The sequence below is a fragment of the Excalfactoria chinensis genome, chromosome Z (genome assembly GCF_039878825.1).
Source record: "Excalfactoria chinensis isolate bCotChi1 chromosome Z, bCotChi1.hap2, whole genome shotgun sequence".
NCBI classification, from domain to species: Eukaryota; Metazoa; Chordata; class Aves; order Galliformes; family Phasianidae; genus Excalfactoria; species Excalfactoria chinensis.
Window position 1 is genome coordinate 18410355 of NC_092857.1, and position 23751 is coordinate 18434105.

The 23751-nt window shown below is 37.1% G+C and overlaps 2 protein-coding genes across 3 annotated transcripts in view; one reads left to right on the forward strand and one right to left on the reverse strand.

The window, feature by feature from the left end:
- Window positions 1–12168, reverse strand: part of ERCC8 (ERCC excision repair 8, CSA ubiquitin ligase complex subunit) — a 28625-nt gene extending 16457 nt beyond the window's left edge. The window contains exons 1-7 of one of the 2 annotated variants that reach the window (XM_072359348.1): window positions 12037–12168; window positions 10031–10126; window positions 9805–9906; window positions 5259–5382; window positions 3547–3628; window positions 2303–2371; window positions 346–412 (exon numbers count right to left, since the gene is read on the reverse strand). In XM_072359348.1, the coding sequence (XP_072215449.1) occupies window positions 346–412; window positions 2303–2371; window positions 3547–3628; window positions 5259–5382; window positions 9805–9906; window positions 10031–10126; window positions 12037–12113 (617 nt within the window). In that variant the 5' untranslated portion in view covers window positions 12114–12168. Of the gene's footprint in view, window positions 1–345; window positions 413–2302; window positions 2372–3546; window positions 3629–5258; window positions 5383–9804; window positions 9907–10030; window positions 10127–11817; window positions 11880–12036 lie in introns of those variants that run through there. The other variant, XM_072359349.1, reaches the window with a different exon arrangement.
- A 70-nt stretch (window positions 12169–12238) lies between these two features.
- NDUFAF2 (NADH:ubiquinone oxidoreductase complex assembly factor 2) overlaps window positions 12239–23751 on the forward strand; it is a 34073-nt gene continuing 22560 nt past the window's right edge. Inside the window, exon 1 of the mRNA XM_072359350.1 lies at window positions 12239–12480. Coding sequence (XP_072215451.1) covers window positions 12354–12480 — 127 coding nt within the window. The 5' untranslated portion in view covers window positions 12239–12353. The remainder of the gene's footprint in view (window positions 12481–23751) is intronic.

Sequence of the window (23751 nt, forward strand, 5' to 3'; positions counted from 1 at the left end):
TGCTTTTTGACATAATTGAATATGATTAACAAGGATGTTTTGAGTCAAACGTATCTGACTTGGTTATAACAGATTAGCAATATACACACTTATGAATGGTAAGAAGCACCTCCATAATTTGCCTTTAATTTTAAATGCTATCAGTATTTCCGAATTCTTTATCATCCTCCTATAAAATAAGCACCATTTGAATAGCTCTTGTCCTCATAAAGCAGACTGAAGAGCTACAAAAATGACACATACAATAAAGATTAACTTCCAAAACACACGTGAAATGTAAAATACAGGTACAGTAAATACATTAAATTTTCCCATTGTTTTTATTTCACATAACAATATCTGTACCTTGCTGTTGCCAAAACATATTCATGACGTGGGGACCAAGATACTGCCAGTACTTCTTGCCTGTGACCTAGGAACAGCACAAGAAGGCTTACATAATAATATAAGAAAACGCTTAAACACATATAAAAATCATGTAAACACTTAATTCTGCAGGACACAGCAATCCAGAACAATAATCCAAAATTTCTAGATTGTAATATAAATTTGGATATTGTGAAAACAAAAGGTTTTGAGAGAGGTTATTTCTCTTTCTATGCCTTGTTCATGTGGAACTGCAAAAAACAAAACAAAACAAAACTATCTACAGCAGTTCATCAGCAAGTCTTTTATAAATGTTTTAAAAAATGTTTATCCTAATTCCTTAATAGCAAACCATTATTCAGCTTACTCTCAAATACTCAGCTTACAAATTTCAGCTATATTCCCCCTTATCACATTCAATATATTAAGATGCTAAAATAAATGTGATCTTAGCAGTGATACGCCCAATGCAAGTTAGCAGTAACAATATATATACTTACACATACACACACGAGTAAGTATATATAAGGGCTGCTCCAAAAGTAATGCCACCTATTTTATGACATTGGCTCACAATGCCAGCGGCAGACAGTTGTTGGTAGTTTGGCAGTATACGCTGAACCTTCCCACCAGTATTCCATTACATTTTGTTGCTGTGCAACAAACAGCAGTAGAGGGGCAGTCTGACAAAATGGTATCTAACACAGAAGTGCACATGAAGCAAAAGGTGTGGGTCTCAGGTCCTTTTCCATGTGGAAAACCCACTGATATTCATCGACGCTAGCTGAACATTTATGGAGACCAAACAGATGGATATGGACAAAATGAGCCAGTGGGTGGTGCATGTGAGACAGTGATAACAGCAACAAGGAAGACATGCCAAGCTCCAAATGACCACACATGTTTTTATAAGCATGTCACGCATGTTCTTGTTCATCACTAGCAAAAATGTAGAACTAACGGTGGTGACTATGCTGAAAAAGTATTTTGTAGCTGAAAATTCATGCTATTAAACAGTGTTATTGTGTTCTTACTATCTGTTGTGCTTGCCAAATAAATATATAGGAAACATTACTTTTGAAGCAACATAAATACATGTACATGTACATATGCATGTACATAAAAAACATTAAACAAATTTAGAAAATAGGAAGTCTTGGTAAACATAAAGGCAAGGACTGTAACCATACCTCATGTAATAACAGAAACACATTGATGCAAAAAAGACTAAGTCATATAAATACATTCCTGTTATGCAGTTTATAGATAGGTGATCTACAGTGTTTCTTATACAATAATTGCCTTTCCATTACCTGGTCATATGTCATATTCATTTCCAAACAGTGAACACTAGCAAAATTTGCCCTTAATATGTTTTCCTAAGTGCAAAAACTAATGGGTTACAGAATAATAAAATCCTACTGCTTACTGAATTAAGTCAGTGCAAAGAATTAAAAATGATTATTCTAAAAATATTGCTATCTTGCTTTCTACAGAGAAACCTCTAAAAATAATTACTAAAAAAATAAATAAATCCACGCAACAACCTTCACAGGTTATTATGGTAAAAACAGAAGATTTTTCTTATTAAATACACACAAATTCAAAAAACACCCTCCTCCAGAACTGAATTTACATAAACACAAAAATGAGATCAATACTTAACCATGTAATAAACAGTAATTACTATTGATTAGATCATGAAAATATCCCAACATCTGTAGTAACTGCTCATTAACGTTTGTGTTCTCCAATTCATTAGCACTAGGACTAACACCCAGAAGAATCTTTAACACTGTGGAACTTTCACAACTGACACTAAATACATTAGTCATATTACTTACAAAGAATACATTGTATATAGTGTTTCTTTATAGGGCCTGGTTTACTCAAAGTAGTTATTGTTTAGCATTTTATGTCTCAGACTAAAAAGTACCCTGCAGAATGTGAGAACAGGATCCAGACTTCAAGTCACAGAGCTGTACTTTGGGGCTTTTGGTACCAACTGTAAACAAGAGAAACAAAGACAGCTGAAAACAAAACAAAACAAAACAAAAAACCCCTCAACACAACCATCATTTGAAAGAACAACAACCCAATCTTAGCAATGACAAAGAAACAGAAGAAAAATGTCAGCTGCATAACTGTTCATCTGGTGAAAGCAACAAACTCTGCAACAAAATTACATTTTCAAGTAAATTTACCCTATAACAAAAAGTAGGAACTAGGGGCAAATAAGACTAAAGTATCTTGAGAATTAAAAATATGATCTTTTCTTTAAATATTTTTGGCTAATCATAGTAACATCCTGCAATTGTAAGCAATACTGTGCAATACAATGTAAGCACATCACCACTTACACTGCAGACCTGAGTGATGGGATTGTCTGCACCCTCACCAAGTTTGCAGATGACACAAAAATGGGAGACTCAATGTGCCTGGAGGTGGGAAGGCCCTTCAGAGGGGTCTGAACAGGTTGGATGTAGAAAGGAGGTTGTGCCAGCCTCTTCTCCAGCCTAACTAGTGATAGGATGAGAGGGAAGGGCCTCAAGCTGCATGAGAGAAGGTTCGGGGTTCGGGTTGTATATTAGAAAAAATTTCAAGTGTGGACAGGTGGTGGAACAGGCTGCCCAGGGACGTGGTTGAGTCACTGTTCCTGGAGATGTTAAATAAACATGCAGATGAGGTACTAAGGAATACAGTTTAGCGGGGAAACATTGGCAGTGGGTGGATGGTTGGACTGGATGATCTTGAAGGTCTTTTCCAAACTTGGTGATTCTATGATTCTATAGATGCTTTCCTGCATAACCTATTCTAGGGAACCTGCCTTAGTGGGGGAGGTTAGACTACACTGCCTCCAGAGATCCCTTCCAACTCCTACAATTCTGCGATGCTGTGTGTGATTGATTCTGTGACACGACAATTCTCAGATGTCACTCAAGTACATACAGGTAATCTAGCTAGGAATTTTCATCTAGGATGTGAATGAAATTATGCATTATTTGATTAGACTAAATATGATACTCTCATGAATATCATCCAAACAACTGATAATAAGTCTTTTTAATGAAGATTGAAATTATGTAAGAAGGGCAGGAGGGAAACAAGAAATTTGAGTATTATTTGCTTTTTGGTATGATTGCCTAAATACGTAATGAAATTCTTCTAACACCCACATACCTGCTATTAAACAATGTTTTGTAGCAACTGGAGACATGTGATGGCTATAGACTGTTCCCTCAAATTGAAACACATCTGCAGGCTAATGATAAAAAGATCAAATTAATCAGAGTATAAATACATAATCAGAATGTACATCTTCATTATTATTTTTTCAAGTGATGGTTACAAATAAAACTAATACAAATATTCCTATTTGCACACTAACAATAACTCACTTGGTTAGAAAGCTGATCACACAAACACTGCAAAGTCAACAAGTCTGCTTACAACAGTAGACAACTACACCAGTGCTGAGACGTGACCCACAAGAAAACCCAAAGAAGCTCACCAGAAAACACCATTGGAAATGGTGTAAGGATTATCAAAGATTACAAGAGAGCAACCAAGAAAGTTGCAGCACAAATACAAAGTCGGCAAAAAAGTGAGCTTAGCCTAAACCTAGCTCACTGTCAGCTCACAAACCTGATGTGCTAAGTTTCGTGCTGGACAGTAATCTGTGTATCTACACAGGTCTATAATGATATATAAAACGAACAACAACATAGAAAACAAAAAAGCCCAGACCCACAGATGAGCTGCCTTATCAGTGTTAAAAATATTGGACCCACTGGCTTTAATAATCAGTACAGTGACTTCCTGGTACAACTGCTTTGTCATCCCAGTCTAAAATACTCTGTAGAGTGAAGTTATTTTCTTTTCTAAGTTGTATGTATTCTGTGGAAGAACAAGTAGATCAGTAATCTTCACACAAACACTGTGTTTTCTATATGACGCTAAGAGATGCCTGAAATAAGAACAGAACTTTCCATTTAAGAGAAGATCTAGTGATTGCAAACACAGCTTCTTATCTCATAAAAAGAGATCAAAAGTTATAGTATACCATGCTTCTAGGATGACAGATTTATTTATTTATTTTTAATTCTTTCACCATGCATTGAAACAACATTCACATACCATCAGTGTAAATTCATTAACATATATGCACACTGGAAACAGTAAATGCATAACTCAGCAGTCAGATGCTAAGAGCAGTGAGTCTGAAAAGCCTAAAAGCCTGCAAAATCTGTTAACTTTAATTAAGTTAGTTACATCAGCTAACATTTTCTCACTGGTTTCCCTCATTTACCAGCAATTCACTATGAGAAAGAGTGTTCATAGGGGTCAGAACAACAGAACTGTGGATATAGTAACCCAGCATGTTTTCTACAATCTCATTTGACTACTGCTCTGACACTTTGTCCTCTTTAATTCAAATGTCAAGAAGACTAGCCCTTCTAACACATTATTTACATCATAGTTAACAAAAATAATTAGCTCTGCTGCACAGTACAGTTCCTACGCAGCTCAACTCAAACAAACAAAACTCAAACAAAACAAACAGAGAAAAGAACACAATTTGTAAGAATGACTAAGAGCTTCAGAGAGTTCTTACTGGACAAATAAATAATTTATGTACTATAAAATAAACTAGCTACATCCCTGCTCATAGCAAAAGCAGAAAGGAACTGTCCTAAGAGCTCCAAGCTCCCATATAGTTCAGGCAATCAGGTCCCCTGATACAGACAGGTGCACACCAATGCCACACTACTGCTGTTCTCACAACTGGCTTGTTTTTGTCCTTCAAAATGCCCAGTTCTGTCTGGCTCAGGGTGAGCTGCACATGTGGAATAAATGACGTGTTAAAAAAGTCTAAGAAGCAAAATACTTACTTGTAAAGTATTAGTATCCCATATTTTCAGGGTTTTATCAAATGAGCTCGATGTAAACATGCCAGTATCATGAGGATACCACTGTACTGTCTCCACACTGAATTTATGCGCATCAGGATGGCTCCTAAAATCAAAGGGTTTCAAGGGTTAATGTCTTGATAATTGGCTTATAATCGTCTTGATATTCAGCAACAACTTGAATAAGCAGCTGGGTTTTTTTGTTTGTTTGTCTTAATTATTCTTAGTTTCCAAGATGAACTGGTTATTCTGGAACCTCGATTTCCAAACAATCAAAGTAAATTACTTCACAGACCCCTTATTTCAGGAAAGCATTAATCATTTACCCCTTAAAATACAGTATTTATAGAATGTCACACAAGGTAAGACTCTGAATCTGGGACACAAAAGACAGTAGTATCTTTTGCAATTTTTCAATTCTTATGCTTAAAGTTATAATGCTTAAAATTAAGATCTAACACTACAAAACCATTTACATTTGTGGAATCTCACTGTTTTAGAACCAGACCCTCTGAAATATACAATCACATGAACAGTTCATAAAGTCCATAACTGTCTAATAATTACAACTACACAATTACCGGAATTTCAACTAACTGAAGCTACCAGACAGCAGTAAGCTGAGTTAATGAGAGGTTTTTTTGTTTCTTTCTTTTTTGCATTTCTAAATGAAACACTCAATTCAACTGTATACAGTAATAAAAGGTAGCATAAATAATAATATATGGATACCACTGGGAAGAATGGACACCAGAGCCAACCTTTACAGCTCCATGACACAATTCAACCAGACTCTAAATGCTACAGGCAGCTCTGTATATCTGCTAGGCCACATGCATGTGAGTCGGATCCACATGGATTCAGCTTGAGGGCCCAATACCGCTCTCCCAGATTCAGAATCATCATGCTGTCAGTTAACACTGGTAGGCAGAAAAACTCCACCACAGCTTCTTCTTCAATCATTCTGTCCCTCCAGGTGGGATGGGAGAGAGAACTGAGAAAATGTACTGGCTGAGATTAAGGCAGTTTAATAAATCAAAGGGAAATAACCAACTACACAGAACAATCATCATAAAATAAATAAATAAATATAATAAAAGCAACTGCTCATCACCAACTGACTGCATTCCAGCCAGTTCCAAAGCCATAGCAAGCCCTTGAAAACTTATCTTTCCCCCGCTCCACTCACCACCTTCCCCTTACCAAGTTCATATGGCACTGTATGGCATGGAATATCTCCTTGGGTAATTCAGAACAAACATTTGGGCTGTGCTCCCTCCCAACCTATTGTCTATCCCCAGCCTATTTACTGAGGGGTCAGAGTGAAAAACGGTGAAAATCATGATGACCTTAAATACTGTTCAAAAACAGCTAAGATACTGGTGTATTAACACCATTCTTTAGGACACAAATTCAAAATACAGCACCACGCAAGCTACTATGAAGAGAAATAACTCCACCCCAGCCAGACACCGCATACATACTAAGGCAGTCCAACTGGCTCCATCTTGAGCTAGTGAAGAGCTCACAGGATTTCTTCACTACTATTCTTATCTTTGCATTGTTCTTTCAAGCCTCCTGGCCTCCAAAATTATAACTATTGCAAGGGAATCATTGTGTAAATACTGATCCAGATCTTCTGCATAGATCTGGCACTACACCTTAGCTAATCCTGTTTACTTGGGTTGCTAGAAAGCACAGAAGATATGTTACATCTTTAAAAAAAGCAAGCCTAAAGCCAACAGCGACAATACTAATAACTACTGAGCAACTACTGAGTTTAATAACTTCTCCTTGGTTATTTCTAAGTGTAACTGTAACTGCCAGTTACTTTGCCACAATGCTTAGCATATCCTGACATTGAGCACCTATTCAACAGGGGAGCAATCTTCAGTACCTCTAATGCCAAGAAATCAAGCCCAACTCTGTGTAAATTTAACTCCTGTAGAGTCATTTGTACAAATCCATGCAGAAATATCCCAGTTCACTGTCCTAAAAACTAGATTAATTGAGCTAACTACCTTCATGCAGTAAATACAAGTGTACAAAACTGGACTGTGTTCAGTACTGTACCAAAATCATTTATTCATCATTTTCTCTTGAGTGGCTCCGCAGGAATCACTTTTGGTCAAGATGGGCTTAGTATTGGCCATGTGCCATTCCACTTCTCTCAGAGCTGCATATTTTTGCTAATTTGTTTTATATGCAGTTTTTCCCCACTAGTGAGGAAATCCCAACCTTTTTAATGTAAAAAAATACAGAATGAATTATATGCACAGTAAAGTCACTGATATTCACTCATCCTGAACAGCTTTCAAATAGAGAAGATCTACAGAAGCATCAGCTACATTATCAAGAAGCTGGTAAATTTAGTTTACTCTTAAATGTCAGGTTTTGCCAAATGACAGCATGAATCATATGAAGCCAAGTAAAGGTTGGTGTGCTGAGTCTGAACAAGAAGGTAAAAATTTAGAAAACTGCCATTTCAAATCTATGTAAGAAGCATTAGGTATATTGCTATATTGCTAAGGAATCACCTTCTCTAATGGTTTAATCTATTGGACCCTCAGCTATCCCAGGTCAGAATCCACTCAGAAATATCCTCACAGAACATGTAACAAGAACTTTTTCTGAAAGCAATTTCCAGACCAGAGTTGCCTTGTGCCCTGCAAACCTGGATCATAGACAAATCCTTACAGCATGTCATTATCCTGTGTTTTAAAGATAAGAAACAATCAGAACAAAAGTATTTCTAATTTCTGGTAATTAGAAAATCATTTATAATGTCAGGAAGTCTGCATGGATAATCTGAAGCTATATATGTAGCTAATTAGCCATAGAAATACTTAAAACATACCAGGAAACTAGACAAATACTTGGAATAAAGTACAATAATAATTTAAGGAATTAACCATACTACAGTAACTTTAAGCAATAACAGCAACATCATTCAGAACATTGCCCAGCACAAAATAAGATTTTACTGCTATAATTTAGTCTTCCGTACAACTGATGAGAAATAAAAAACGGATCTATATAAACAAACACTGACCCATATACAGACCCCCAGCTAGCCATACTGAGATAGAATTTTAAAGTATGGAGTGATTCAACGGACTAGACCGATAAGGAAACAAAGCACAATTTTAGCACAGATTTATCATTTTTCTTATACTGTGTGTTGGCAGCATACGTTTCTTTGGTCTTCTGTGTCTGCTTCAGAATTCACATTCGTTTTTAGGTTCAGGAATAGACACTCATTTCTAGCTCTTAACTACAATTTTAAGTTATTTTGTTCAAGTAATCCCAGACACAACAGTTAGTAAGTGTAGCAGATTATGCTCCTATGCACCTGTTTTTATTCATATTCTATTAACCTTTTTTTTATTCTTCTTATTGCCCATCATACCAATCTGAGGCTCTTACTGTTATAGATGTGTTCTGTGCTTGTTGACATCACTCATTAAGTTCGTAAACCTCAAATAACTTAAAGGCTAGGAAAAAACAAGGTGAAAATGTAGGTACTAATCTTTTCCAAAGTTGGACATATGTCATTGTTTCCCTTAGATAAAGTCCCAGCCTAATAGAAAAACTAAGCACAAATTAAAAACAGTTTTTGCTGGAGGACTTAAAGCCAGTAATGGACAAATCCACACTATCTGCAGGAAGGGTATCACAAAGCAATAAAGGTTATGAGTCTTTAAACTGATTTTTTCAACCAGCATGGTAGTACCTCGGGTCTTCAGAAAAATATGTCCCATTTTTGCCAGTAACACATCTGTCCTCATTCAAATGTTCCTAAAAAGTTGTGTATTAATTAGTACTGTAACTAGACAATGTGGTGTTAACCTGGTGAACTTAAAATAAGCAACTGTGAAGCCAGTAACAGAGAGAATGAAAATAAAACCAACAACTACAAACCTTAGATTTTGTTTCCTTTCTATCTGCTGAACAAATATGCAGAATCATTTATCCTTTGTTTAAACATATAATTATTTAAAGATACATATAATTATAGGTGTATATATACATATATATATACAAACACATACAGGAATGCAAGGAATATTTTCACAGCAGACAGAAAATGACTGCCCCAAAGGTGAAGAATTCTGACATGGAAGATTTATTTTTCTTTTCTAACATTAAGATATGAGACTGGAGTCCTAACTCTGACTTTCTGTGAGATCGACAGACATGCAAAGCTTTCTACTTTAATTTCTATATAAACACCTTTAATACTCATCATTTTAACTTTCAAACTGCCAGAGACCTGCTCAAACGATATTAATAAATATTCATTGCACAGATATAACAAGTAACTTTTACTTTGTAGCAAATGACATACATCTCTGCAAAGTTTTACAGTTTTTATGCCAGAAACATGATCTGTAATGCTAGCCATCACCAAATATTTCTGCCACTATTTATAATACACATAAGCATGGATATTAATCTGTTAATTTGGTGCTAGTCTTACAATGGATATCAATATAAACTTTTAATAGTTTTTTCTTTGAGTACTTACCTTCCCACTGAACAAAGTGCTTTACATGTGTAATTTGGTTTTCCACTCAAATTTTCAAGGTCATAAAGAACAATAACACCATCTGAGCCACCTGATAACATGCTGAAAGTATAAACAAAACACATGGGTAAGATCTCAACCTGCTAAATATAATTAAGGATTTGGCTATAAAATGATGGCCAAGACATAGATAAGTGATTTTTGCCAGACTTAAGGATATACTTACTATCTTCCCTCAACAGGCTCAATATCAAGGGTGTTAATACCACTGCCATGTATTCTTTCCACATCTCTATCTTTATTTAATTCTAAACTTAGAACCCTGGAAAAAAAAAAATAAGAAAAATGAATAGAAAACTATGATTAAAAATATGAACAACGAATTTTTAAGATATCACTACGTAACTCTATACAGTGTAAAGCATGGTTTCATCCTCCCTCAGTGCATCTAACACCCCATCTAATCATTCTTGCAAAGTAAACTAACAGAGACACAAAACAAGATTAAAAATCAACCAGAAAAGCACCGGCATCGTTGGAAGGTAAGAGGCAAGAAAATATGTAAGACAGGCTCAAAGGAATATCAAAGCTGCATTTGAGGTCAACACACGAAGCATCAAAACAAGAAAGTAGTTTGAAAAAGCACAGATAGGGTAAGCATTAAGAAGTATCTGTCACCTTTGTGACAAATATTAGTTACTTGCAAGCTCCATCATGTACCATCACTCCTACTTGGAACTACAGACACCTAGTGGACAAATTTATTTAGTTTAATAAATCACTGTATTTTCTTTTGCTACCACTGTGTGTTATGCTTTCTGAACTATTAAGTAAAAAACTACACTATCTACACAGTGAAGCTTCCAATAGTTTCTTGATCTTGTGATGATCACAACAAAAAAACAACAAAACAAAACAAAAACCTAATACCATGTGATGGTATTCTGTGAGAAGCCTGAGGCAGAATGCCCAGCAGTATATACAGACATGCTTCAAAAGCATATAAGTCACTCAAGCTAGTTCAAAATATATAGAATTATGTGAACATTTTCATATTCACAAGATACTTAACATTCCTGAGCTCAAGACTGAACTTTGGTAAAGCAATATGTTGCCTTAAATTCATGTTTTAAAGCACATGACTTGAAACGTAGTTCCAAATCTTCTGAAGATGATGCATGATTCCTATTAATTCAAAATAAAAATGCGTAGGAGGGAAAAATGTTAGGTTCTTGTTTTTTTCAGTGATACGAACGGTGCCCACTTTGCCTCTTTCTCAACATTCATTGCTACTCAGAAGCTGAAGGGACATAAAGTACCTATTTTGATAAAATGTAAACCAGAAATGGGCTTCCCGAATTAGTGCAATTTCACCAATTACAACTATAAACTGCATATTTTATTTATAGTCTACTTGTATGATAGATTCTTTCTTTATACAGCCACAAAATCCCAACTGAAGGCAATCACACAGGTAAACAAGTGGCAGCCTTGGTTTGTGGATCCAACACAAGTCACTTCAGCTGATAAATGCAGTCCTGTGAGCAACTGCACAGAGACTGGCTTTACCTCATTTACCTTGAGGAACAGCTGCAAAACTGATTCCTTAATAATGACCAAATATCATCACGTCATTGTTTTTGACAACTGCACCAATAAGCTCCTCTCTTCAGTCACCGCTTTCCAGAAAAGCTTTTAAAAACATAACAATAATCCCACATCCAGTTCTTTTGTCAGCAACTAACAGGTGTAGTTTTGGGAAGATCGTGGTGGAGCTGATGCATGAGCCCAAGCACCACCTGGGTCTCGCCTTTACATTAAGCACGGCATAGTCACACGTCACTGGAAACAGCCCGAGTCCAGTAAGGCAGAACAGGCAGTGACACTGCGTTGCACCTTATCACCGTCTGCATTCAACCCAGTCACACACAGCTCACCCGCTTGCCCCAGGGCAATTCCCAACTACAAACAAAAATCTTATCGAACCCTTCCCAGATGAGTAACAGCGCGCACCGGACAGCCTCTGCCGGGCACCAGGTCAGACCGGAGGACTGCCGCCTGCTGCAGCCCGGATCGCCCCCCTCGCGGTGGGGCAGAGCCCGGCCCTCGGCTCACGCGGAAGAGAGGATGGCCACGGGCCCCGCCCCAGGCCAGCCCCCAAGCGTGAAGCAGCCGCTGCGGGTCCGCCCCACGCAGCTCCGCCTCAGTCTTTTTCCCCCCAGACGCCGCTACCTGCGGGTGGACTCAGCCCGGCGCAGCCGCAAGGGATCGTCGAGCCCGGCCTGACGAGCCGAAATAAACCCCAACATGGTAGAACGGCGCCTCCACTTGACACCGCTCCGCCATCTTGGGCCCGTGCTGTCCGGGATTGGCTGGAGGTAGGAAGGCTTCCGCCAATCGCGAGCGGCGTTGCTGGCATGCCCGGCACTGAGCGGGAGGAGCTGGCGGAGTAGCGGGAGGATCACGGAGGATCACGTGATTGGTGCCTGCGGGTTGGTCACGTGCGGGGCTGCCTGTAGGTTGGGGGTCGCCCGCTGCGCCCTACCGGGATGGGCCGCACCTGGCAGGCGCTGCGGGCCCTGCGCCTGCGGCTTCTGGGACCACAGAAGGAGCTGGTGGGCACCGACCAGTTCGGCAACAAGTACTACCGCGTGCCTCAGTACCAGACCGGCACAGGTAGGCACGGGGTCTCCCCTCAGGTTCTTTCGCTGTGTCCCGGCCTGAGCGTGTTTTTGACGGCTGTGTGTGGTTCCTCTGGGTTACTATTAGAGTGGGACAACTAGAACTTTATCGTGATCGCAGTACCAGTAAGAGCAAAGGAAGATAGGATGTAGTTACTGACCTTCACGGGAGCGTATTGTGAGAAGTTTTTAAGTTTACCTAAGAGTGGCAGTGGTTCTAAGAATCGGTCATGAGTGGTGTGCTTTGAGTTTATGACTTTTTTCTAAAATAGACTGCAGAAATAATGAGCATAATTCTTGAGAGGTTAGATTGAGCAATGAGGGCTGGCCCTTACAGACTTGGTGATTCCAAGCCTGGCTGAAGCTGCTGAAATCAGCATTTCATATATCTTTTAAAGACTCTTGAACACTGTGTTTATATTAGTGATATAAGTGTTACAGTGTGGGTCTGTTGAACTACTGTTGTCATTTCTGAATTTCCCTCTGTCTTTGTGCTGCACCTGATCAAATAAGCTCTTGAAAGCATGCAAAACAGGCAGCTGCTGCCTTTTCTCAAGACCCAGACCTGGGGCTTGCCTTTTTTTCACACTGACAAAGGGATTCTAACTTCATCTGTGGGCAAGAATAGAGTATGTGGACAGTATCAGTCTCTTCATGTGTTCTGAGCAGAAGGTGTCTGCCAGTTTTCTTTTGGTCTGTGCTGATCTTTGATGAAGGTTAGGATAGAATTACATGGAACTTGTGATGCAAATGATTGATGTCCTGTGTCTTTCAGTTGTTCTCTTCTATACTCAGTCCTGGTTCTACAGGTCCCTTGGATGCTGGGGCCTTTTCTGCATTAGTAAGGAGCAAGCCAAGCAGATCAGTGGGTCTTTGTGGTCAGTTTTGAGTTATCCTGAAGTTTTCCAATGCATGATTCAGAGTTTGCTTCTTATTAAATTCTGTCTGCTTCCCAGAACTAAATGTCTGCAGTACATGTAGTTCAAAGTTTGCAAGGGGAAGGTTGGGATGGGGAAGAAGTGTAAATGATGCACACTTGGCCACCATACTGTCTTGGTACCCAGTATCTTGTTGGGTTTTGAAGTGTTTCAAAAGGGAGGATTCCATCATTAAAACAAACAGCAAAACAAACGAATAATAATAATTTAAAAAAAACTGACCAAAACAATAGCAACAGTTTGTATACGTGATCTACTTTGAGATCCAAATCAACATGTGATAAATAGAAACAAGCGCCTTGAATCGAGTCACTGCTGTTGGTGGAGTCTCACGAGTATCCTAAAATCTGAGATGTCTCAGTCAAAAACAGGATGTAGTCAGTTTACATGGGGACAGCCTCTACCCGTTTCCAGTTAAATGTCTTGCATTCCTAATTTTGGCAGTATTTGAATACTTAGGTTATTATATTATTTTTAGTAACTTGAATGTATTCGTAATACAGGGACTCACTGTATTTCCAGCCTTCAGTGGCATGCAAAGGTTCTAATTTTGTCAGCTATTTGCACTGCTTTGTAAAGGTCTGAAAGTAATGGCAAAAATACATGCATGAAGAGAGCTTCTTAGTTTTCCAGAATGAACTGAGAAACACTTGACAGTTTGGAATGGCAAGTAAGGAAAACGTACGACTGAGCAGTTTTGAGGCTGGTTGTGTTAATTCCTGTGAAAGATATAAGTGTCGAAAATCTCTAAACTGGAAGAATGAGGAGTTAGTAGATTCAGTAGCAGAAGGCAATGCTAGAGATAGAAAAGTTGAAAAAGAAAAAAAAATTAGCTTCAGTACTGAGGAAGGACTCTGAAGAAGAGAACGGTTCTGCCCACAGAAATACGAAATAATTAGTGTGGTTTAGAGTACTTTTGCATTAAGGGGCACATGTTGCCTGAGCCTATGGTACGATCTGAGCTTTAAGATTGAAGCTGGTGTGAAAGACACGTTTCTCAGTATTTTTGTCAATATTGTGAGACAGAAGTGGCAGAGTTTCTGTGGAAAACCTTTTCATGTGGAATGCCTGCTTGCATTCATGTAAATAAATATTTATCTGGGAAATTACTTATCACAACAAGCCAGAAATGTGCAAATAAGGGAGAATCTGTTTAAGGAGAAGATTGTTATTAATTATGGGAACTATGTAGCTTGTCTTTAATAGAAACATATGCATCTTTTTAATGAATAAAAACGCTATTCTGTTGGGATTAAAGAAATTCTGATTGATCTGTTTTACGTAGTCTGATACCTTCCTGTGCATCAGAAGTATAGAGCAGAATTTCTACCGTCTTTCAAAATTTGTTGTAAAATACCACAGTATATAAAATATGATTTGCAGAAGACTAGGTTGAAACATTCTTGTAATGCTTTGGGGAAGGAAAACATCCTTCTAAAGCTTATCTTCTGAGGTTAAAGCTAAGACTTTCCATTTGACAATTACCTTCCTTGCTAACAAAAATGAAACCCAAGGAAGAAGCAGAAACAGATTCTGATGGTATGAAGCATGTGTACAGTGATTATAAAGCATTGTAGATAATTATACAGATTATTGGTGTGTATTTAAAAAAAAAACAAACAAGTTCAAACTGCTTTTTAAGTGTTAGTGGAAAGCTTACATATATGTTTTAGTTAGAGATGTCTAATTTTCAGGTAAATAAATTCAGCTTTTTGAATTTTGATTAATGACTTTTGTTACCGAATGTTGAAGGACTTAATTATTTTGAATACTAAAATGAAATGCTGAGAAAGTATTTCCTTTTTTGGCAGTATTTGTATTATAACATCCAGTAGTAGCTGGCAGGTTCAGGTTTGTCCAGATGGTGGCAACACAGTTTTAGAATCAGCTCCTAATCAGAGCTCATGAAATTGAGCTTTCCTTTTCCTTACGTAGGTAAGGGAATCTGAGCTCTAAAATAATTGTATGTGTATTTATACAGAATTTAAACTTGCCTTGCAGACTGCCAGCTTTGAGACGAGTAATTCTGGAATGACAGAACAGCTTTTCTGTATGCCTTGTATGTTATGTAGCAAAGCAATTACACTGCGAAGAGCTTGCTGTAGATTATAAAAGCATTAATATTTGAAAAACAGTGTTTGAGTGCAGTGATATATTTTTTTCCTTTAGCTTCCAGAAGTGAGTTGACAACAGTCATGGTATGTTCAGCTTTCCAACTTTAAAACCACAAATAGCAATAAGTAATCATAGGCATGTGCAGTGCAACTTGGTTGTTGTCTGTTGCCGTGCCTGGCTATGATCTTCAGTGTGTACACTGATACTGTACAAAGATGCTGACCATGTTGATTTTGCCTGCCAGCTTTAAGTTTTGTATGCTGTTTGTTTGGTTTGTTTGTTTCTTTTAATTGTTCAGGTGGTGGTTTGAGAGCCTGTATTCACTCATGCTCTGTGTGTGTTGTTATTTTTGTTTGGTCTTGTTGGTCCTGTCTTCTTTTTTTTTATTATTATTTATATTTTTTGAGGTCTGTTTGGTGGCCAAAATTAAGAAATGAACACAAGGTAAAATAAAATATATTTTTACTAACTTTTTCTGTTTATTTTTGCATGTGTAAAAACATTTTGAATAACTGGAACAATCTCAGACGGTTTTGTCAATCACATTGACTTAAACAGCAGCCACCTGCAGGATGGTGGACAACAGCCCTTATGGTCGCTGTGAAGAATATGTTTCAGAACAGTCATTTAGATGGTTGTTATGTACCTGCTTGTTTAGATGTATCCTTTCTAAGTGTTAAAATAACCAGAGGGTACATATACTGACTTATGTCTGCTGTCTTTTCCTAACCATATAATTAAAAGTAGCATGACTCCCCAATACGTTATTCTATTGTAGATTAGTGCAGGTGAGCCTGTTGTAAATCCAGAGTGGCAGGAATAAGCAGCTGTCTGATGGCTTTCGTTGCTTTCCTTTGAAACCGTTAGCAGCCTTGCCCTCACTTCATCTTTGGAGCTTAGTGACTGCAGAAATATGAATGCATAGTAAACATGATCTGTATAGAGGTCTAGGGTTTAGAATTATATTAGTAAGCTACAGAGCAAGTGTAATGTGCAGCAGAGACTTGACGTGTATTTAGCTACGACAGGAAATGTTTTACTAACATCTCTGTTTAACAAATTTCTGCTCAATTGTGTGAATTTGAGTAGTCAAGCGAATATTTATTGCCCAAATGCTTTGTTAATTTTGATTGTCTCGTGAAAATTTTTGGTGCCCACTCTTGCTGGTAGTTTAACTGGTAGTCTTTCTTTAGAATATAGTTTACTACTGTGAAGTAAGATTAGGAAGAATATTAAAACACTTAAAATGTGAATAGTCTGTATTATCTTTCAAAAAGTAGTAGATATAATAAAAAGGGCAAAAAGTAGGGCAAGAGTGCAGTTGAGCTGCAGTAAAATAGAAGTGAAATAAAGGGAGCTGAGGGAGGCTGACATACTCTGTAAGCCACTGCAACATTCTTTGTTTCTTCTGAAAAATGGTAAAGGTGTAAGGAGTTAGGTTTGATTTCTGCTTTGTACAATAAGCTTTTTGTGTTTTTTAATATAGGCCTTTAAAGTACCAAATTAGATTAGGAATTGGACAGGAATTGGATTGAGTAGCAAAATCTGTGGCTTATGGTGAAACTCTGGGCAGTTAGTTCAAACAAATCCATTCAGCAGAAAGGTGTTAAAGAAATGCTTCTTTTGCTCATTTGAACAAACATTAAGAATTTATTTATTTATTTTTAAGAAGCAAAGAATTTGGAAGATACAGCTTACAATAGCAGTGTGTGTGTTTAAAATATTTAAAAATTTAAAAAATACTTTAAACTTCAAATGGAGTAATATTTGAGAAGAAAAAAAAAAAAAAAGTTTGTCCTGATGTTAAAATTTCAGTTATGGTAATAAGACCTTCAAAATTGGAAGTAATACGTATCTCTATTTGTAGTTAGGAAATATTAGTTAATGAACAAGGACTTGATTAGGGCCAAGCTGACATGTTGTCTCTTTTACTACACCTGATTTTAAAACAAAACAAACAAAAAACCGTGGGACTTTTTTTCTCAAATACATGGGTTCTGTTTTATTTGAGTGATATGATAGAAATGCTGGATTCTGAAATTTCCAAAAATAAATGTGATTTTGTGAGGAAATGGTTAGTTTATTTGCATGGTACGGCGAATCTCCAAAGAGGGCTAGCAGACAAAAAGTATATGTCAAACAAAAAACAGATTGAAATGGCCCTGGATGGGTCTGCCCATGCTTGCCTTTTTATCTTGGCCTCTCCCACTTTTGCTACAAACACTTGTGCGGGCTGGTACTGGGTCCTTCTTTAGTCTAAGCAGGACACTTCCTTTTGTAAGGAGGAGTAATCACCCGCTGTGGTTAATGGCATGGACAGTACTAGCGCTTAAATGCAAGGGAGCAAAAAACAATAACAAAATGGTGAGAACGAGATAGGTTGCTACTTTGAGTAGTAGTTCTAGCTCAAATGTTAGCTGAACTGCTTGCTAGTCCATGTTCACCTTGAAATGATTCTAAAAATTGAGGGTTGCACTGTCCATTTTGGCCTGCTTGTGAAAGTGATATTTGCAAGGTACTCATTTTCTTTTTCTTTGCTCGTGTTTGTCAAATCTTCTGATGGAAAAATGGTTATTGTGAATTTTTGTTTTTCTCTCAAAACACTTCAAAAAATCATACCCAACTTGAAAAAGTGTATTGGGATTGCTCTGGCTTAAGAGTTTGGGAATTTTAAAATGTTTAAGTGTGTGTTAATTGATCATTTCAGGCTCTGCTTTCAAACATTCATGTACTTGCCATGCAAGCAGAATACATTCATTAGTCCCTGGCTTGTAGAAAACTTCTACAGCTTGCTTGCTTATCTTTAAACATGAGCATTGTAGAAATGCTTTCACAAAGCTACACTACCTGATACTTGAAATAAAGGAGCTGTTGATTAAAATACACCTACTTGCATGTTCTGGCCTCTTTTGAGATGAAAGGGATTGTGTTCCCTTCCTCATTTGTTCCAGGATCATTGTAGATGCATTAACCTTGGAGCAGAGACTTCATGAAGGAGATCTTTCTGCAATGGTAAGGGATGGCACAACTTGAAGTACTAATGCAGATGAATAAAGATATTTGGGGAATTGATTGTAATTGAATCATGAACCAGAAGAAATTAAATTCATTATTATAATTGTGTACAGGGGAATCCAAAGGCAAATTCTCTGCAATGCTTTGTTCTGTGTTGATGCATACAGTGCAAATTCATGCGCTGTTGGGTGTGGAAATAATCCTTGCTTTCTTTTCTTTGAAACGTTTCTGTTATTCCTCAGTTGGAAGGCAAGTCCTGGAACTAGTCATAGCTTCGCAGGCTGGTTTCCTGGCTGTGTAGGCAGAATAGATTTACTGAACTGTTTAAATGAAACATTGTTAGGAATCACATAATGCTAAAGTTACAGTTGCCAGGTCATTTGTTCTGTATTGATCAGGTGTGGATTTATACAGGCTGCTAAGTGGATTATAGACCTCTGTGCTGTTACACTGACATTCTTCCATGCAGTGCAGATGGAGTGATAAGTTCTGCTCATTGTTTCTTCCAGCCCTGTTTACTGTGCCTGTATATCTTTCTTGGAGTATTAATGGAGTTAGGAAATCTCAAACAATTTTTTCTTCCTTATTGTGGTTTCATAATTTGTAGAAAGCTTTTTCTGTTTCCCATTCTACCAAATACTAAATGCAAGACCAAGGGCTGGGTTCTGTGCTTTGGTCGCAACTCCAGGCAGTGCTTTAGGCTTGGAGCTGTGTATCTGAGAGCAGCCGTTAGAAGAATTCCCACAAATCCTGTTCAGTTAGCACTACAGCTTTCTAGCTCATCTTGCTGTTCAGAATGCTGACGCAGCAGAAAAAGCTGAAAGTCAATGAAGTAGCACGAGAGAGAAATGTATCCACAGCAAGAAAGATTTATGATTTGTCTGTTGTTTGTTTTGAGTGTAGTATTGTTGACATATTTTTAGAATAAGTGTCATGAAAGACTAGTTGTATGTTGGAAATGAGGTGACAGAAGACAAAGACTTGAATCAGAGATTTTCTTTTGTGATGGTTATAGTTAGAAATAAGTGTTTTAGAGATAATGAAAAGTAATTTTCAGTGGTAGCTTAAATGTTGGGCAGTGATAGGATATTAGGGTACAGTCAATTTATAACTGCTACTTAAAGCAATCTGATCAGAGAGAGGAAGAGAACAGAACTGTACTTGCCATAGAGATTATGGAGAGCCTTAACCCTGAAGAGATGTTCAACCCAAAATATTTTTTATCTCCGAAACACTTCATGCTGTCAATTTTAGATATGATGATCTGTTGATTTTTCTTGCTTGTTTTCTTGCATACCTCCTGGTATCTCTTGATACTTTTCAGATTGAAAAGAAATAGTTCTACATTATAATTCGGGTACCTCTCAGTAGTGAGGAATAGTAACACATTCAGAATAGGAATGAAAACTTTTAAGTTGTGACTAAAGAAGCCTACCAATAGTTGTCAGTAGGATGACCAAATGTTTCTCACGTATGTAAGTTACTTTCAGGAAGACCTGTAGATGGTTCATGATGCTTTAGAAGCTTTCAGATACTGTTTTAGAATTTAGAAAAAATACGTGTACTCTGGAGAAGTGAGTGAAGATGGATAGCCACAGAGACTTACATGTTTGGAAGCTGTGTCTGAGTGGAAAGAACTAGAATACATTTCTGTCTGCAGACAGAATTAGCATTTACTATAGGAGTTTGCTACCTGGAGGACATTGTAGCGAGGTGGAGGTCTGCCTCTTCTCCTGCTTAACTAGTGATGAGAGGGAATGGTCTGAAGTTGCAGCACGTGAGGTTCAGATTGGATGTTAGGAAAAAGTTCATCTTCAAAAGAGCAGTCTTGTGCTGGAATGGGCTGTCTAGAGAGGTGGTTAAGTTGCTGTCCATGAGTGCAATGTAGACGTGGTCCTAAGGAAGATAGTTTAGTGGTGGTGAGTGGGTGGTTGGGCTGGATGATCTTGGAGATCTTTTCCTAACTTGGTGATTCTGTGACTCAAAGCTGCCTCAGAAGGAGAGAGGGAAAGAGAGGATTCTAAGTACAGTGAGATATTGTTTATTCTTGATTCTGACAGTGACACTGTCATAGCTGGCTTGATGTTTGCACCGTTATTGAAAATGTGCCTATATTTTAAGTGTTACCTTATGTTAAGCACTTAAGCTTGAGTATTATCATATATGTCTATATTGCTGGGTTATTTAATTCATTTAATTGTAATCATGTAATCATAGAATATGTATGCAAAATATATATATAAATATATGAATGCAAAATACTCAAAAATGAATAGAGTTCACGGCTGATTTGAGAAGCCTTTGGAATACACTGAAGGCCTTCCTATTTTATATATTTTATAAAATATATATTTTATATATTATATATATTTTATTCTCTAACTAAAAGGAATAGAAAAAGTGATATAATTTTTTTATGTAAAAGGTTTTTTTAAACAAACCACTTAACATGGGTTATTATTTAACCCTTTCAATGACAGTGAAAATGAGAAGAAAAATGACCTGTCTCTAGCTTGTAGGCTCCATATCTGGGCTGTCTCTATTTTAGTGCAGCTCAAATTCTAACATGAGAAAATTGCAGAAATTTACAATTCAAAGTATGCTTCATCAGGAAGAAATCCACAGATTGTTTTGACACTCAACTGGAAATTCAGCATGAAGATGGACGTCTCATGAAATTTGCAGCTGCTGATTGAATTTATATTTCCATAAAGGCCATCAACAATAGCAGCCTGCAGGGGAAGTGAGGGAAAAATGACAGAAATTGTGAGGCTAGCATTTTTTTTCCTTAGCCTTATAGTAGCAAATTACTTGTAATAAGGTCCTGCACTGACCAAGATTAAAGAAAAATACAGGCAGCCAGAAGGAAATTATATCTTAGTTTAATTGATTTGAACTAAAAGTGTCTGAATTTGATACTTAAATATACATTTACTAATCTGTATGATATGTAAAATTCTGCTACAAATCAAAAAGTGTCCTTAAGCGGAAAAATAAGACTCCTACTGGTAATTACAGAAGGTGTCACATAGGCAATTTGGTTTTATAATAAATTCCCAGGATTGAGAATGAATGCTAACAGAATGTGCAGAAGTAGATCATCTCTGTTAGGGGTGAAAATCTCATCTCTTCAACATGCATTTGCTCCATCACATTCGTAGGCACATACTTAGGTGTATGAGAGGCTATGCAAGACCTGTATTTCTTTTTGAGTAAGAAGTCTCATTACGTTGGTCTTTTAAAAAAGGAAGTTTGCATTCACAAATACAGGATGAGGTTGTCAAAACAATTAGTAAGAGATGGTGTTGAGACACATGTCATAATATAATTGAACAGACATATCTATTGTAAATGAATTTTTGTCTTGCTTTCCCTTTGTGTTTCCATTGAAGCAGATGAGTGGGCAAAATTTTTAAATGTTGAAGTATCTCCTTTTTAGTAGAAACATTATCATAATTATCATCATCTTTGAGGGAATACAACTTCCTTAGTATCTGTGTTTCAAAATACTTGTGCTTTTAAGGACTACATCAGAGGTGAATGTTGAAGTATTCATTTTTCATCTCAGTGCATTGAGTACTGCACATTTAACTTCCAGTGCACAGTGAGGTAGCTATACCCACCAAGTTGTATTCAGAATCATTTTCCTCATAGTGTTTGCTGCAGTTTCATCATGTCTTGCAAGCTAAGCAGTGTCAACAAAAATAATTCTGAGATCAGTAGACATGTGAATGTTCTAGAAACCAATAAAGGAGTTTTTGTAACTGATGTCATTTCTTGACAAATGCAAGTCAGGATGTGGCCTGGAGAGTCTTATGATACTGTACGACTTTTTACGGGAAGGTTGTATGTGTTTGTTGTTTTTTTTTTGTTTGTTTCTTTTATATATTAGTTGATTTAAAGCATCTTCAAGCTTTATTCAGTGCTTCTTGCATGCCATGTCTCACTTGAACATGCTGAGAAGGTGATTTTTCACTTGCTCTCCTCAAGAGCTACGTCGTTTCTCTTGTTTCACTGCAGAATTATGCTTTAGTATGTTGAAACACAGGTTGTGTGTAGCCATAACAGCATTACAGCTTCTTAGCCTGTTGAGATATTTAAGAATATAAGTGTTAAGTGGCATTTCAGTATAAAGACATGAGAGTCACATATCTTATCTTCTCAAATCAGAAAGGAGTGTGTTGGAATTTTAATGAGATTAATTTGATAACTTTGCCTTAGTAAGAATCTCTATGAACATCATCATTTCTATGAATTTACATTTTAGATATTAAGTTAGGGAAGTGTAATAACACAATTGTATTTTTAGTCTTGTGAAAATTAAAATACAGTTTAAGAAATTAGGAGTCTTTGAAAAGTATCTGAAAAGGTCCTGAACTGTCAAGTGCTTCTGTAAAGGTTTTTAGCAGCCATGTGAGTATAAAGTTTGCAATTCGATCTCATTGTTTTTTTCATTGGCATCAACATAAATGCTCTCAAGTAGAAGCTTCTACATATACTTAGTGGCTTCAGTTGTTGCAATTACTACTTTAGCATTCAATAACAGCAAAATATTTGAAAATCACAAGGCACACCTTTGAGTAGGTACTTGGTTAGGTATTTGCATACTTTGAAAGTTCATGAACCTCTGTATTTGCTTTTATTTAGTGAGTCAAACTGGGAAAGCAGAAAAACTAACCAGAGAGGATTGCATGGTGCTTTTTTGTGCACATTTATTTTACTAACATGCCACATGACCATGGAAACTCCCAAATTTGAGGAGATGAATTCCTGGGTTGACTCATGTGAAAACATTCTCTGGTTTTTGGTTAGATTTTCCCTGTTCCACTCCTTTCTTGTGGTGTTCTAAATAAAGGGACGTCGTTGCAGTACCTTGTTTTTATGAAAGTTTTTTTCCTTCTTCACTGCCTGCACCACTTTTGTCTGACCAAGATCAGCTAAAATGTTCTTGTGATTTGTTTTGTTTCCCTTCTGTATGAGCATTATTGGAAAACACGTTCAGTAGTGGGTGTTCACAGGCCAGTCAGCATAGAGACACAAACTTCTGAAGCAGGGGTTAAAAAGTAGTTAGCAGTATGCAGTAAGAGTTAATTCAGGCAGATTTTTTAAGCTTTTGAAGGCTTCTTTGTTATCAGTCTTACTACACTAAGTGATTGTACTTTTTAGGAAGTATTATTTGATCTCATTTAAAAGAAAAA